The 16,734-nt window shown below is 48.7% G+C and overlaps 1 protein-coding gene across 1 annotated transcript in view; it reads right to left on the bottom strand.

Annotated features, from left to right (window-relative positions):
- LOC103168043 (killer cell lectin-like receptor subfamily B member 1F) overlaps positions 1-16,734 on the bottom strand; it is a 113,483-nt gene that overhangs the window by 8,212 nt on the left and 88,537 nt on the right. The window contains exon 4 of the mRNA XM_039911272.1: positions 10,824-10,955. Within this exon, the coding sequence (XP_039767206.1) occupies positions 10,824-10,955 (132 nt within the window). The remainder of the gene's footprint in view (positions 1-10,823; positions 10,956-16,734) is intronic.

Here is a 16,734-nt window from a genome sequence, read left to right as displayed (position 1 = left end):
GGAGAATATAACCTGGGGAAGGTCTGTCTCCCTAGAAATGGAAGGCACAGAAAAGAAGCAGCATGGCCTAGTAGATAGAGCATAGGTCTGGGAGTCAGAAGGAACTGGGTTCTAATCCTTGCTCTGCCACATTTCTGCTGTGTGACCTTGGGCAAGTCACTTCATTCATTCATTCATTCAATAGTATTAATTGAGCGCTTACTATGTGCAGAGCACTGTACTAAGCGCTTGGATTGTACAAATCAGTAACAGATAGAGACAGTCCCTGCCCTTTGACGGGCTTACAGTCTAAGCAGGGGAGACAGACAGACAAGAACAATGGCAATAAATAGAATCAAGGGGAAAAACAACTCATTAAAACAATAGCTAATAAATAGAATCAAGGTGATGTATATCTCATTAACACAATAAATAGGGTAATGAAGATATATACAGTTGAGAGAGAGAAGAGGAGCCCATGCAGTCCCAGCTCTAGAGGAAAGGCCAGTCTGCCCTAGGGAGCCCACAGAAGAGGATACAGGAGGCTGGGGTGGTGCTCAGAGACTGTTAGCCCGTGGGGGTCTCCCTATACCATGGGGGCCCTGCCTGCAACACTGAGAGGGACACTGGGCAGGCATATTGGAGACACGGTCATGGTGTGATTGCGGAATGGGAGCAGATTGCACTGACTGGGGCTCCTGGCCCCTGCCTCTCAGCTGCTCCCTACGCTGCTGGCTGTCATCTGGGTGAGTGTCCGAGGGGCCCGTGCACTTCTTCCCTCACCACAAAGTTCACTGTCTGTTCCAGAGGCCTCACTGCAACAACCCAGCTGTAACCATGGCCGCAGAGGTCCCGGTGCCAGTGACGAGACACTGCTATGGGCGGGGTTCCTCCCCCAGACATGGCCCTTTGGCCTCAATGCCTGACAGCCCAGGGGAGCGAGGGTGTCACGGTCATGAGTGTTGGCAACTGAAGCATTGCTCCAGGTGAGGCCTCAGCCCATCCGATCCTGGGAGAGTGGAATAGGGGAAAGGGATACGGGCTGGGGATCCTGCGAGACCCTACCTCAGATTTTAAAACTGCCAGGAAGCCCAGTATGAGATACAAGATTGACCGGGGAGAAGCATGGGTAGTGGCTTCAGATGGCTAGCTTCATCGCACCAGAGTGCATGACGTGACACACAGCAAAAATGACCCAGTTAGTCAGGAAGTCCAGGGTCCACAGAGGGGGGACACATAGATTAGGGCTGGGGGGAGGGGAAGCAGGGTAAAAGCCAATCAGCTAGATGCCCCTGGAGGGGCGGGGGGAACTGGGTGGGAGGATGCGCAAGGAAAAAAGAAGTCTTGGAGGCACAAGGCCATGCTTCCCTGGCTGGAGTGAATGGTCACTTGATCATTAGCTGGACAAAGACAGAGAGAAAAAGAGAGAGAGAGAAAGAGGGAGGACCCTCCAGAGTATACCTGAGGAGTGGATTGAATTCAGACACCTGGATAGGGAGTGTGGGGATTTCTGACTTCAGTATAATACTGGGAATTTGACAGAGGGTGGGAAGATTAGGTTCAGTTCGATCTAATCAATGCTTTGGCCTCTCCTTTATAAAAGCAGGTTCAGATCTACTGTGGGCCCTGCTACAGAAGCGCGAGAGGAGCTGACACCGGTGGAGCAAAGGAAGGTGGGAGGGACAGGAACAGAAAGCCTCAGTGGACTGGCCGGATTTGGCCTGCTATAGAAGGGCAGAAAGAGAAATGGTGCCTGGTCAGGGTTGGCAAGGGAATAGCTGTGTTGGAATATTCTAGGCCCTGATTTGAGTCGTTGTTCATTGTATCTGAGGTCAAAGAGGGGACTAGCTAGTTTGGAATATTCTTTGCCATGATTTGAATCGTCATTCACTGTATCTTAAGACACAGAGGGGCAGGAGAATAGTTGGGTTGGAATATTCTTGGCCCTGATTTGAAACACTGTTCCTTGTATCTGAGAACACAGAGGGGCAGGGGAAAGGGTGTCCAGGCAGTAGAATCCCCTCAAACTCCACTCCACCCTCTGTGACCCTGGTCAACTCCCCCCTCCTCAGAAATGAAGGGGTGGTGTGCAGGTGGGGGAGAGAAAAGAAGAAAGAAACTCAAGAAAGAAATTCTTCATTCATTCATTCATTCATTCATTCATCCCATCCTATTTACTGAGCCCTTACTGAATGCAGAGCACTGAACTAAATGCTTGGAAAATTATAATACAACATTAAACAGACACATTACCTGCCCACGATGAGCTTACCCTCTAGAGTTGGGGAGACAGACATCAATACAAATAAATAAAATTACAGATATGTACATAAGTGCTGTGGAGATGGGAGTGGGGAAAGAGCAAAGGGAGGAAGTCAGGGAGGCATGGAAGGGAGTGGGAGATGAGGAAAAGTGGGGCTTAGTCTGGAAAGGCCTCTTGGAGGAGATCACTGCCTACAGTGAACTTACAGTCTAGAAGAGGATAGACCTTAATATAAATTATAGAATTTATATGTATTTATTTTACAGAATTAAATTACGTTAAATGTGGGTCTGGGATGCAGGGAAAAATAAAGGAAGCAAGTCAGAGCAACGTAGAAGGGAGTGGCAGAAGAGGAAACGGGGGCTCAGTAGGGGTAGGCCTCTTGGAGGAGATGTAGTTTCAATCAGGCATGAAGTTGCGAAGGGGGGAGGGCTGTAATTGTCTGTCAGATTAGAGGATGGAGGGCATTCCACGTCAGTGGGAGGACATGGGCGAGGGGTCCGTGTCAAAATAGAGGAGATTCAGGTACAGTGAGAAGGTTAACATAACAAGAGTGAAGTGTGCGGCCTGGGTTGTAGTAGGAGACAACAACTCCTCACCACTGGCATTAAAGCAGTCCATCACCTTGCCCCCTCCTACCTTACCTCGCTTCTCTCCTTCTACAATGCAGCCCACATACTTTCTCCTCTAGAGCTATTCTTCTCACTTTACCCCATCTCACCTGTCTTTCCGCCGCCCTTGGCCCACATCCTGCCTCTGGCCTGGAATGCCCTCCCTCCTCAAACCTGACAGTTATTCTCCCCCCCACTTCAAAGCCATTTTGAAGTCACATCTCCTCCCCAGTTTTCCTCATCTCCTGCTCCCTTCTGATTTGCCCTGACTTACTCCCTTTGTTCTTCCTCCCAATCCCAGCCCCAAAGCACAGGTGTATATATAGTAATGATAATGTTGGTATTTGTTAAGCGCTTACTATGTGCCAAGCACTGTTCCAAGTGCTGGGGTAGATATAAGGTAATGTGGTTGTCCCACGTAGGGCTCACATTCTTCATCCCCATTTTACAGATGAGGTAACTGAAGTCCAGAGAAGTGAAGTGACTTGCCCAAGTTCACACAGTTGAGAAGGACCAGAGCTGGAATTAGAACCCATGACCTCTGACTCGCAAGCCCAGGCTCTTTCCACTGAGCCATACTGCTTCTCATAAATCTGTAGTTTTATTTATTTGTATTTATGTCTGTCTCCCCACCTCTAGACTGGAAGCTCACTGGGGAGAGGGAATGTCACTGGTTCTTGTCTGTCCGTCTCCCCCGATTAGACTGTAAGCCCGTCAAACGGCAGGGACTGTCTCTATCTGTTGCCGACTTGTTCATCCCAAGCGCTTAGTACAGTGCTCTGCACATAGTAAGCGCTCAATAAATACTATTGAATGAATAATAATAATAATGTTGGCATTTATTAAGCGCTTACCATGTGCAGAGCACTGTTCTAAGCGCTGGGGTAGATACAGGGTAATCAGGTTGTCCCAAGTGAGGCTCACAATTAATCCCCATTTTACAGATGAGGTAACTGAAGCACAGAGAAGTTAAGTGACTTGCCCACAGTCACACAGCTGACAAGTGGCAGAGCTGGGAGTCGAACCCATGACCTCTGCCTCCGAAGCCCAGGCTCTTTCCACTGAGCCATGCTGCTTCCCGTTTATTATCATACTGTCCTTTCCCAAGCATGTAGTACAGTGCTCTGCACACATTAAGTACTTAATAAATATGATTGAGTGAATGAATGAATGCATGCATGAATGAATGAATGAATGAATGAGAGGGCAAGGTGACTGAGTTCTTTAAAGTCAATAGTGAGGAGTTTTTGTTTGATGTAGAGGTGCATGGGCAACCCCTGGAGTTTCTCGAGGAGTGGGGAAACATCTCCTGAACGTTTCAGGAGAAAAATGATCCGAGCCATAGAGTCAAGTGTGGACTAGAGTAGGGAGAGACCAGAGCAGGGGACGTCAGCAAGGAGGCTGCTGATAGTAATCCAGGCTGCATAAGATAATAAATAATAATGATAATGATAATAATGATAGTTGTTAAGCGCTTACTATGTGCCAAGCACTGTCCTGAGCACTGGGGTAGATACAAGGTAATCAGGTTGTCCCAGGTGGGGCTCACAGTCTTAATCCCCATTTTATGGAAGAGATAACTGAGGCACATAGACATTAAGTGACTTGCCCGAAGTCACACAGCTGATAAGGGGCAGAGTCGGGATTAGAACCCACATCATCTGACTCCCAAGCCCAGGATCTTTCCACTGAGCCATGCTGCTGGTCAGCCTGATTGTATAAGTGAGTGTATTAATGTAATAGCAGTTTGGATGGAGAGGGAAGGGATTTTAGTGATGTTGTGAAGGTGGAACTGACCAGATTTATTGATGGATGGAATATGAGAGTTGAATGAGAGAGAGGAATCAAGAATAATGCCAAGATCACAGGCTTGAGAGGCAGGAAAGATGGTGGTGCCATCCACAGTTATAGGAAAGTCCCATCAATGGCATGGGGACAGGGTTTGGGTGAGAAGATAACAGTTTATACCTGGACCGTTGTCCACAGCCATGGACAGACTCCCCTCTCCTGAGCGTGGTCCAATCAATCCATGGTAGTCAGTCTGATAACCTTGTAACTACCCCAGTCCTTAGCATGTAACAAGTACTTAATAAACATTGCCGTACTCAATCAATCGATGGCATGGAGTACTAACAGTGTGCAGAGAAGAGAACTGTTCTAAGCACAAGGGACAGTATTTAGTGTTTACTGAGTGCATATTATGGGTAGAGGAATGGACTGAGCACTTGAGAGGGGACAATACAATTAGTAGGCATACACTAAAGATCCTAAAGGATCTTTGAGTCTACGAAAGGAGAAAGTCACTACAGTAAATCACTGGTGGGAGGAAGAAGGAAAGTGGATGTGCAAGGGAGTGAGTACTTGGATAACAGGGTGCGCACGACGTGGGCACAGATGCTGCAGGATGCTACGAGTGCACCTGTTCTTGGGTGAAGCAGAGGGGTTGAAGAGGAAACTGGGGAGAGGGGGCAGGAAAATATGTAACCTGGGGAAGGCCTGTCTTTTGCTAGAAATGGAAGTCACCGTAAAGAAGCAGCATGGCCTAGTAGATAGAGCACAGGCCTGGGAGTCAGAAGGACCTGGGTTCTAATCCATGCTATGCCACTTGTCTGCTGTGTGACCTTGGGCAAGTTACTTCACTTCTCTGTGCCTCAGTTCCTGCATCTGTTAAATGGGGATGGATACTGTGAGCCCCTTGTGGGACAGGGATGGTATCAGCCCTACAGAACATATATCAGCCCAACAGCACTATGTACAAATCTGTAATTTATTCATATTAATGTCTGTCTCTCCCTCTAGCCTGTAAACTTGTTGAGGATGGGGAATACGTCTGTTTATTGTTATATTGTATTCTCCCAAGCACTTAGTACAGTGCTTTGCATAGTGAAAGCACTCTATGAATTCATCCATTCATCATTCAATAGTATTTATTGAGCACTTACTATGTGCAGAGCACTGTACTAAATGCTTGGAAAGTACAATTCAGCAGTAAAAAAAGACAATCCCTGCCTTCACTGGGTTTAATAACTCGATAATCTAGTCACCACCCCAGCAGGTAGTATAGGGCCTGGTACATAGTAAGTGCTCAACAAATACTACTATCATAATGATCATGTTGGTATTTTTTACGCGCTTACTATGTGCAGAGCACCTTTCTAAGCGCTGGGGTAGACACAGGGGCATCAGGTTGTCCCACGTGGGGCTCACAGTCTTAATCCCCATTTTACAGATGAGGGAACTGAGGCCCAGAGAAGTTAAGTGACTTGCCCACAGTCACACAGCTGACAAGTGGCAGAGCCAGGGTTCGAACCCATGACCTCTGACTCCCAAGCCCGGGCACTTTTCCACTGAGCCACGCTGCTTCCCGATCATCATCAGACCACTGGGCCAAGAAATTTGACATCTGGGGATTCTGGCTCCTGCTCCTCCAAGCACTTCTTCTAACCTGCCTTGATTGTGCATCAACCTCCTTGCTGACCCCCCTGCTGCCCCAATCATTTTTCTAAAGATCTATTCAGCCCACATCTCTCCATTCCTCAAACACCTCCAATGGTTGCCCATCCTTCTTCAAATCTCCACATCTTTTTGCCATCAGTAACAACCAACAGAAACTCCTTACCATCATCCTTGAGCCATTTCATCTGCTCTCCCCTTCTACCTTACCTCACTGATTTCCTGTAACCATCCAACCCACCCATTTCTCTCCTCTAACACCAACTTACTCACTGTAACTCTTTCTCATCTGTTTTGATGTTGACCACTTGCCCACACCCTCCTTCTGGCTTGAAACATCCTCCTGCTTCATATTTGACAGTCCACCACTCTCTCTACCTTAAAAGCCCTACATTAAATTCACAGCTTCTAGGCAAGTCCTTCCCTACATCCTCATTTCCCCATTTGCCCTCCCTTCTGCACCACTTCCTCTATCTGTCTTCCATTCTTTGTTGCCTAGATACTTAGTTTTGTCATTCTTAAGCACTTTGATTTTTACCTCCCCCACACAGAACACTTACCTACATATCCACCTGTAATTCATTTTTATGTCTTTCCCCCCTCTAGACTATAAGCTCCTTAGGAGCAGGGATCATATCCACCTACTCTGTTGGGCTGTACTTTCTCAAACACTTAATACAGTGCTTTCTACAGAGTAAACACTCAATAAACACTGATAATTTATGTTTGACCAGTGAACTGGACCTCAGTTTTGTGAGTGCTTCCTATCCACCCTGTCAGAGCCTGAGAGATGCCTATGGCATCTGTGGGTCCCCACCCCTCCACCCACCATTCTGGAAAGCAGCAAGGCCTAGTGGAAAGAGCCCAGGTTTGGGAGTCAGAGGACGTGGGTTCTAATCCCAGTTCTACCACTTGTCTGCTGTGTGACCTTGTGTAAATCACTTCACTTCTCTCTTCCTTAAGTTACCTCATCTGTAAAATGGGGATTAAGATTGTGAGCCCTATGGGGGACTTCTTTGTCATCCCATCACCTCAAACCTAATATGTCTAAGACAGAACTTCTTATTTTACCACCCAAACATTGCTCTTCTCCTGACTTTCCCATCAGTTTAGATGGCACCACCATCCTTGTTGTATCATAAGCACATAACCAGGGTATTATCCTTGACTCCTCTGTCTCATTCAACCCACACATTCAATCCATCACTAAATCCTGTTGTTCCACCTTCACAACGACTCCCAAAAATGTCCTTTCCTCTCCATTCATGTATTCATACCCCTGGGGTATTGCATCAGCCTCTCTGCTGACCTCCCTGCTTCCTGTCTCTCCCCTCTCCAGGTCATACTTCACTCTGCTGCCCCAATCATTTTTCTACAAAAAAGTTGAGGTCATGTTTCCCCACTCCTAAATAACTTTCATTCATTTATTCAATATAATTTGAGTGCTTACTGTGTGCAGAGCACTGTACTAAGCACTTGGAATGTACAATTTGGCAACAGATAGAGACAATCCCGGCCCAACGAAGGACTCACAGTCTAAAAGGGGGAGACAGACAACAAAACAAAATGAGTAGTCAGGCGTCAATACCATCAAGATAAATAGAATCATAGCTATATACACATCATTAATAAAACAGAGTAATAAATAATATATACAAATACACACAAGTGCTATGGGAAAGAGAAGGGAGTAGAGCAGAGGGAGGGAGGAGGGGGGATGGGGCAGGGAGGAGGGGCAGAGGGAAAGGGAAGGCTCAGTCAGGGAAGGCCTCCTTGAGGAGGTGAGTTCTCAGTAGGGCTTTGAAGAGGGGAAGAGAGTGAGTTTGGCGGATTTGAGCAGGGAGGGCATTCCAGGTCAGTGGTAGGACGTGGGCCAGGGGTCAATGGTGGGACAGACAAGAACGAGGCACCATCAGTGTTTGCCCATCCACCCCTGCATCAGACAGAATTTCCTCACCATTGGCTTTAAAGCACTCAATCACCTTGCCCCCTCCTATGTCACCTAGCTATTCTCCTTCTACATCCCAGCCCTCACACTCCACGCCTCTCATGCTAACCTTCTCACTGGGCCACGTTCTCACCTGTTCAGCTGTCAATGCTTGGCCCACATCCTACGTCTGGCCTGGAACACCCTCCCTCCTCAAATCCACTAAACAATCAACTTCGCCCCTTCAAAGCCCTATTGAAAGTTCACCTCCTCCAAGAGGCCTTCCCACATTAAGCACCTCTTTTCCTCAGCTCCCCTACTTTCCCCATCGCCCCGACTCATTCCCTTTGCTCTACCCGCCTCCCTGCCCCACAGCACTTGCTTATATATGTACAAATCTATAATTCAATGTATTTATATAAGTGCTTCTTGACTTGTTTGGGTGTATATATACCTATAATTCCATTTGTTTATATTGATGCCTGTTTACTTGTTTTAATGTCTGCCTCCCCCGCTCTAGACTGTAAACCGGTTTGGGCAGGGATTGTCTCATGTTATGGCTGAATTTTACTTTCCAAGGGCTAAGTACAGTGCTCTGCACATAGTAAACACTCAATAAATATGAATGAATGAATGAATGATTACAACAACCCAGCCATACACTATGCTCCTCTAATAAGAATAAGAAGAATAATTCTAGTGTTCTAAAAGCAAATCAGGTTGGACACAGCCCCTGTCAGACTTATTCATTCATTCATTCAATAGTATTTATTGAGCGCTTACTATGTGCAGAGCACTGTACTAAGCACTTGGGATGAACAAGTCGGCAACAGACTTAGGGCTCACGGTCTTAATGCTAACCTTCTCACTGTTCCTTGATCTTGTCCATCTCACCGCTGATTTCTCACTCATCTCCTGCTTCTGGCTGAGAACGCCCTCTCTCCTCAAATCCAACAGACAATCACTCTCTCCCCCTTCATGGTTTTATTGAAGGCACATCTCCTCCCAGAGGCCTTCCCTGACTAAGCTCTCCTTTCCTCTTCTCCCACTTCCTTCTGAGTTGCCCTGACTTGCTCGCTTTATTAGGGAAGCAGCATGGCGTAGTGGATACAGCACTGGCCTGAGAGTCAGAATAATTATAATAATAATAATGACCATGATGATGATGGTATTTGTTAAGCACTTACTAAGTACCAAGCACTGTTCTAATCACTGGGGGAGATACAAGATTGTCCCACGTGGGGCTCACAGTCTTAATCCCCATTTTACAGATGAGGTAAGTGAGGCACAGAGAAGTTAAGTGACTTGCCCAAAGTCACACAGCTGACAAATGGCAGGGCTGGAATTACAACCCACAACCTCTGACTCCCAAAACCGTGTTCTTTCCACTGAACCACATCATGGGTTCTAATCCCAGCTCTGCCATTTGTCTACTGTGTGACTTGGACAAAACACTTTACTTTTCTGTGCCTCAGTTACCTCATATGTGACAAATGGGGATTAAGAGTGTGAGTCCAATGTGGAACAGAAACTGTGTCCAACCTGATTAACTTGTAACTATCCCAGTGTTTAGCACTGTGCTTGGCACATATTAAGTGCTTAACAAGTACCATTTGTTCATCCCCTCTCCCAGCCAATAGCACTTATGTCCGTACCTGTAATTTGTTTATATATATTGACGTCTGTCTCCCCCTATAGCCTGTAAGCTCGTTGCGGGAAGGGAATGTATTAGTTTAATTGTATTGTACACGACCCAGTGCTTAGTACAGTGCTCTGTTCACAGTAAGCATTCAATAAATACAACTGACTGACTGACTGTGACTGTGTCCAACCCACTTATCCAACCCAGAGCTTAGTATAGTGGCCGCCACATATAAAAAGCTTAATGATGATAATAATTATAATATTTGTTAAGTTCTTACTATGTGCAAAGCACTGGGGTAGATAAAGGGTCATCAGGTTGTCCCACGTGAGGCTCATAATCTTAATGCCCGTTTTACAGATGAGGTAACTGAGGCACAGAGAAGTTAAGTGATTTGCCCAAAGTCACACAGCTGATAAGTGGCAGAGCTGGGATTAGAACCCTTGACCTCTGACTTCAAAGTCCGTGCTCTTTCCACTAAGTCACGTTGCTTCCTTACAAGTACGTACTGCTTAATACAATACTAAACAAATACTCATATTATTATTGTTATTAATAATGTTATTATTATCCCAGATCAGCCTGAGTCAATCACCCAACCCTCATCTGGAGCACTGGCATGGACTGAGCCTCCTGCTTGCTCTACTGAATGGGGCTCTGAGGGAAACACTCTGAGGTGGCCACGGAGGGTGTGAGGGTCTGACACCAGCAAGGGGCTGGGAGGGGCCTGACACTGCAGAAAAGAGTAGGAAGGAGAGAGACGTGGCAAAAACGGGACTCAGAGCAACCTCTAGCTCTAGGAGATACTTGCCCTTTAAAGAGGGACCCCCCACCAACAGAGAGACTCAGGCTCCTGATGCCCAGCCCCTGGTATCACATTTCCAGATTGTTCAGAAATTTCTAGGTTTCTAGCTGAAACCAGATTCTGAATGAGAATCCCATGGTTACCTTCTGGGGTGCAGTCTGAGGTCTGGATGGTCCAGGAGGGCTGGGTGATTTGGGGGGTCCTGAAGGTCAGGGTGGTCAGATTGGTGAAGTTGGAGTTGATGGCAGCTGTCTGGGTCTGGGAGTTCGGGAGAGCTGCAGAGAGGAACAGGAGAAAAGGAAACATCATCAGAATGGGATATGCAGAGAATTTTCCCTTTCCTCTGCCCAAGGGGACACTCAAGCGGGACACGTCTTTACCTCTTGATAGAGCAGAGCACCTGGCTGGGATCTGTTCTGCCCCCGGCCTGGGGTTAGCCAGGGCCCCTCCTGCTTCCATTTCAGGGACACTAAAACTCCTCACCATTGGCTTTAAAGCAGTCTGTCACCTTGCCCCCTCCTACTTCACCTCACTTCTCTCATTCTTCAACCCAGCCCACACACTTTGCTCCTCTGGTGCAACTTTCTCAATCTCAATCTCACCTGTTCCTCTGCAGACCCTGAGACCACATCCTACCTCCGGCCTGGAACACCCTCCCTCCTCAAATCTGCCAGACAATTACTCTCCCCTTCTTCAAAGACTTATTCAAGTCACATCTCTTCCAAGAGGCCTTCCCAAACTAAGCTCCACTTTTATTCATCTCCCACTTCCTTCTGTGTCACTGTGACTTACTTCCTTTGCTCTTCTCCCCGTCCCAGACCCACAGTACTTATGTTTATATCTGTAATTTTATCAATTTATACTGTCTGTTTATTTCTATTGATGTCTTTCTCCCAACCCTTGACTGTGAGCTCGTAGTGGGCAGGGATTGTCACTCATTATTGTTGTATTGTACTTTCCCAAGCACTTAGTACAGTGCTCTGCACACTGTAAGAGCTTAATAAATATGATTCAATGAATGAATGAACTGAGGCCTTTCTGGAGACTCCAGCAGACCCAGGAAAGGAGCGATGGGATATGGGATTATGAACGAAGCTCCCATCCCCACCCACCTGGCCTCCAGCCTTGCCTTCTTCAGGCTCTGCCACACATAGAGCTGTCCTGATCATTTCCCTAAAACTCTGTCCATTATTATTAATAAAAATAATAATGATACTTGTGGTATTTGTTAACTGCTTACTATGTGCCAGGCACTGTACTAAGCTCTGGGGTGGATACAAGCAAATCGAGTTGGACAGAGCCCTGGCCCCACTTGGAGCTCACAGTCTTTATTACCATTTTACAGATGATGTAACTGAGGCACAGAGAGGTGAAATGACTTGCCCCAGGTCACACAGCAGACAAGGGGCAGAGGCAGGATTAGAACCCATGTCTCTGACTCCCAGGCCTGTGCTCTATCCACTACACCATGCTGCTTAGGACACATCACTCCCCAACTCAGAAGCCTCCAATTGGCTACCCATTACTGTCCCCATTAAAAAAGAACTGCCCTCCCATCATTGTCATTGTCTTCCCCTATGTCCCCCTCTTCCTACCCCCTCTCTCTGTGCCCTCTATTTTCCTGCTCCATTGCAGCTCAAGGATTCCCTCCTCCCACGCTCCCCTCCTCCCCCACTCCCTTCCAGCTGTACCTCACTCTCTATTCCCCAGTCTCAAATCCAGACCCTCTCCCTGATCCCTGGGATCTGGACTCGTTCCCCGCAGTAAATGCAGTAGACCACAGCTCTCCCGGTAGCTCTAAAATGTTTCTTGAATCTCACCTCTTCAACCAGACTTCCCCAACTGACTGACAACTGCACGTAGCATAGCAACCCAACAGTTACAGCACTTGTGTCTATATCTAAATTCAACTGCTAAATATTCAATTATTTATGCTATTTAAATTTTTACATCTGCCCATCCCATTAGAGTGGAAGTTTCTTGGGGACAGGGAACTTGCCTTAGGCTTCTGCGATTCTTTCTCTATGCTTAGTTCAGTACATCATTCAGGATATTATGATGAAAGTTCTGGGCACCCACTAATCAGCTCTGGGCACCCAATGCGTAAAATGTAGTCTATGCACTCTAGGTGCCCAGTACAAGAGTCTGCACCATGAAGACTCTCAATACTGTACTCTCTCTATAGTAGACGTTTTGTTCAATACACTATTCACAGTAGGTACCTAATACTGTGCTCTGTACATAGTGCATGCTCAGTACAGTGTTCTGTACACAGTAAGTGTCCAGTTCAGCCTTCTGCACACACTGGATGCCCACTACCATGCTCTGTGGACAATCGTGCCCAGTGCAGTGGTCTGCCCCCAGTCGGTGTCCAGAGGGTGTCTGGTATAGTGCGCTGTATACAGTGGGTGTCCAGTTTAGTGCTCTGAATACAGAACGTGCTTGCCGTTCAGTCTGAGCTGCCTCAGAGTTTTGGGGACGGTCTACCCTGGGCTTCAAAGCGTCTCTTGATGGTGACCCGCAGGCTGGCAGGAGAGAGCTCCGAGAAATACTGAGATCCCTGGGACCCTGCGGCCCCCTGGGATCCCTGACCCCCGCCCCCAGAGGCCATGACCTGGAGAACCAGCAGCCTGTTGAAAAGCTGCTCTGTTGCTCAACTACCTGCCCCAGCCAAAGCGTCAGATGATTCCTTGGACCCCAATGGGGCAGGATCTGTGGGATCACTTTCCCCAGACTGAGATGGCAGCTGGCCCCACTCACAGGCAAAGGGGAGGGATTCACCTGACTGCAAAGATGCAAGGGCTCAATCCCTGGCCAGATCAGACCATCCCTGGGGACCACAACCAGGGTTTCCCCTCAATGGCAAACCCGGGAGTAGCTCCAGAGAGCCCAGTGACCCCTCAGATGTACATGGCTCAATAAATACAACTGAATGAATGAATGAATGAATGGCCCTCAGACTGGGCACTGCCTTGGCTGGAGGCTCTGCTGTCTTGGGTCTGATGCTGACCAAACAATCTGGAGACACGGAGGGGTGAGGGAGGGAGCAGCTGAACACAAGGCAGACACAGCACAGGAGCTCTGTGAGGAGTGGTCAGTCTGGGACACACAGGGCAGTCTGGAGGTCAGTCACCCCTCACGACTCTGGGGTTTGGGAATCCTGGTCACAGCTGAGGCTGCATTCTGAATGCCCAGGAGCCCACAGCTCCCCCCACCGACACAACCCTTGGGCCAAGCCTACCTGTGGTGGGCAGAGAGGAGCCCCCTCTGTCCCCCTACACACACAAACAAGGGGAGGGTCCCCGATGCTCAGAAAACAGCCCTAGGGGTCATGGCTCCTTCTCTTTTGCTGGACCAGATGTTGTTGCCACAGTGACCATCTCCCCATAGACAGCTGCCCACAGGGTGTCCAGAATGGAGCTAATGATTAGGTGCGAGTCCCACCCCAAGTCTGTGATCTGGCCAATGGGTTGTCACTGCGATGTCCACTGCTAGAAGGACCCATGCACTCAGGCTTCCCCTCTGCCCAGGAGTCAATCTTGGAACCACAGATGTCCTAGGGACAACCCTGTTCAGATCTGTCCCAAACACACACACACACACACACACACACACACAAGCCTTTTGCACCACAATTTGTGGCCCTGGCCGGGGCAGAGACCACCAGGAGTGAGGCCCAATGAGGCTACCGGCCCCCACCCCCGAAACCTCTGCCCTGTTTTCAGAGCTCGGACCTCCGACCAAGCCTCCCAACTCCACATACAAGCTGAGGGTTCCAGGACTCCAAGCCCAGCTCCCATCCCCCTGTCCAAGCTGAAGCCCCGGGTCCCTGGTTAAGCCCCTTGGAGGCAAAGAAACCACCTCCACTACCCCACATGGTGAAACTAGACTGCCCCCATTGACTGATGGGCAGAGCTCAGATTCGGGCACTCTGGTCTTAGGGAGGGGGTTTTTCGGTGGAGGAATAGGAGAGGAGGGGTCACTGTGTACTGGGAAATTAGGGGTCTCGAGGAAGGGTACGGATGGGGATGGGAGCAGGGGAAGGGGTGGACTTTGTCCACTCCATGGGTCCCTGTGTCCTGGGGAATTGGGGTTCACTAGGGAGGGTTGGGGCAATGTCGAGGGTGGGGATGGGGTGGGGGACAGGTTGGAGGTGGGAGCAGACTCACTTCAATCCAGGGACCCTGCATCCTGGGAATCAGGGTTCATGGGGGAAGGTGGGTTTGCGGGCAGGGGTGAGTCAGAGGCTAAGGTGGAACCTGTCCAGGCAGGGGGAGCTGTGTCATGGCGAATTGGGCTTCCCTCAAGAACTTTACAGTCTACTGTACTGAACATTTGGGAGAGTACAATAGAGTTAGCAGATATGATCCCTGCCCTCAAGGAGCTTACAGGCTATTGGGTGCAGGACAATGTACAGTATTGTACTGAGTGGTTTGGAGAGAACAATAGAGTTAGGGGACAGAATTTCTATCCTCAGAAGTAATACTAATGGTGGTGTTTGCTAAGCGCTTAATTAATGTCAGTATTTGTTAAAATGCTTACTATGTGCAGAACACTGTTCTAAGCACTGGGGAAGATACAGGGTCATCAGGTTGTCCCACCTGAGGCTCATAGACTTCATCCTCATTTTACAGATGAGGGAACTGAGGCACAGAGTAGTTAAGTGACTTGCCCACGGTCACCCAGCTGACCGTCTCCCCCTATTAGACTGTAAGCCCGTCAAACCGCAGGGACTGTCTCTATCTGTTGCCGACTTGCTCATTCCAAGCGCTTAGTACAGTGCTCTGCACATAGTAAGCGCTCAATAAATACTATTGAATGAATGAATGAAGTGGCAGAGCCTGGATTCGAACCCATGACCTTTGACTCCCAGGCCCGGGCTCTTTCCTTAATCTGCTTAATCTGTACCAAGCACAGAGGTAGATACTAGATAATAAATTGGATGTTGACAATCTACCTGGGGAGAGAGACACTAAAAAATTACAGGAAAGGGGAAGAGATAGTGTCGTGGCGCAGTGGAAAGAGCATGGGCTTTGGAGTCAGGGCTCATGAGTTCGAATCCCAGCTCTGCCACTTGTCAGCTGTGTGACTGTGGGCAAGTCACTTCACTTCTCTGTGCCTCAGTTCCCTCATCTGTAAAATGGGGATTAAGACTGTGAGCCCCACGTGGGACAACCTGACTCCCCTGTGTTTACCCCAGCGCTTAGAACAGTGCTCTGCACATAGTAAGCGCTTAACAAATACCAATATTATTATTATTATTAAACATTTGTAAATAAATAAGGGTTATGGGTAGCAGGGGGTGGAATGGGAGGTGTGTCCCCAGTGGAGAAAGGGTCATGTGTTTTCCTCCGGAAGCCCAGGGTTGGGGACTTCAGGGGGATGAGATGAGGATCAGAGACTATTAGCCCGTGGGGGTCTCCTTGGACCATGGGGGTCTTGCCTGCAACAATGAGTGGAACACAGGGCAGGCACACTGAGGACAGGGTCACGATGTGAGTGGGAGCGGGGCACAGATTGCAGGGACTGGGACTTCTGGCCCTGGCCTCTTGGCTGCCCCCTGCTCGCCCCGGTGTCCAAGGGGACCATCCACTCCTTCCCTCATCCCCAGGCTCACTGGCTGTACCAGAGACTTAACTGCAACCCTGCGGTAACCATGGTTGAGGGGGACCCGCTGCTGGTGAACGGACACTGTCATGGGCGGGGGGCCTTTCCCCAGACATGGCCCTTTGGTCTCAGTGCCCGACAACCCCGGGGAGTGAGAGTGTCACAGCCGTTCATGATGGCAACGGCAGCAGTGCTCGAGGCGACGGCTCAACCCATCCATCCCTAGGGGAGTGGGATAGGAGTCTGGAGTACCAGTTGGGGATCCTGCGGTACTCCACCTCAGATAGTAAACACTCCAGGAAGACCAGTATGAGATGCTATATCGACTGGAGAGAGGGATGGGAAGGAGCTTCAGAGGGACGAAGTCCACCCACCAGAGGGCACAGCGTGACACCCAGCAAGAATCTCCCAGTTAGCAAGCAAGTCTAGTGCCTACAGAGGGGGAGA

The sequence above is a fragment of the Ornithorhynchus anatinus genome, chromosome 2 (genome assembly GCF_004115215.2).
Source record: "Ornithorhynchus anatinus isolate Pmale09 chromosome 2, mOrnAna1.pri.v4, whole genome shotgun sequence".
Taxonomy (NCBI): Eukaryota; Metazoa; Chordata; class Mammalia; order Monotremata; family Ornithorhynchidae; genus Ornithorhynchus; species Ornithorhynchus anatinus.
The sequence above is the reverse complement of the archived record's forward strand: the minus strand, read 5'-3'. Positions and strand labels throughout refer to the sequence as shown.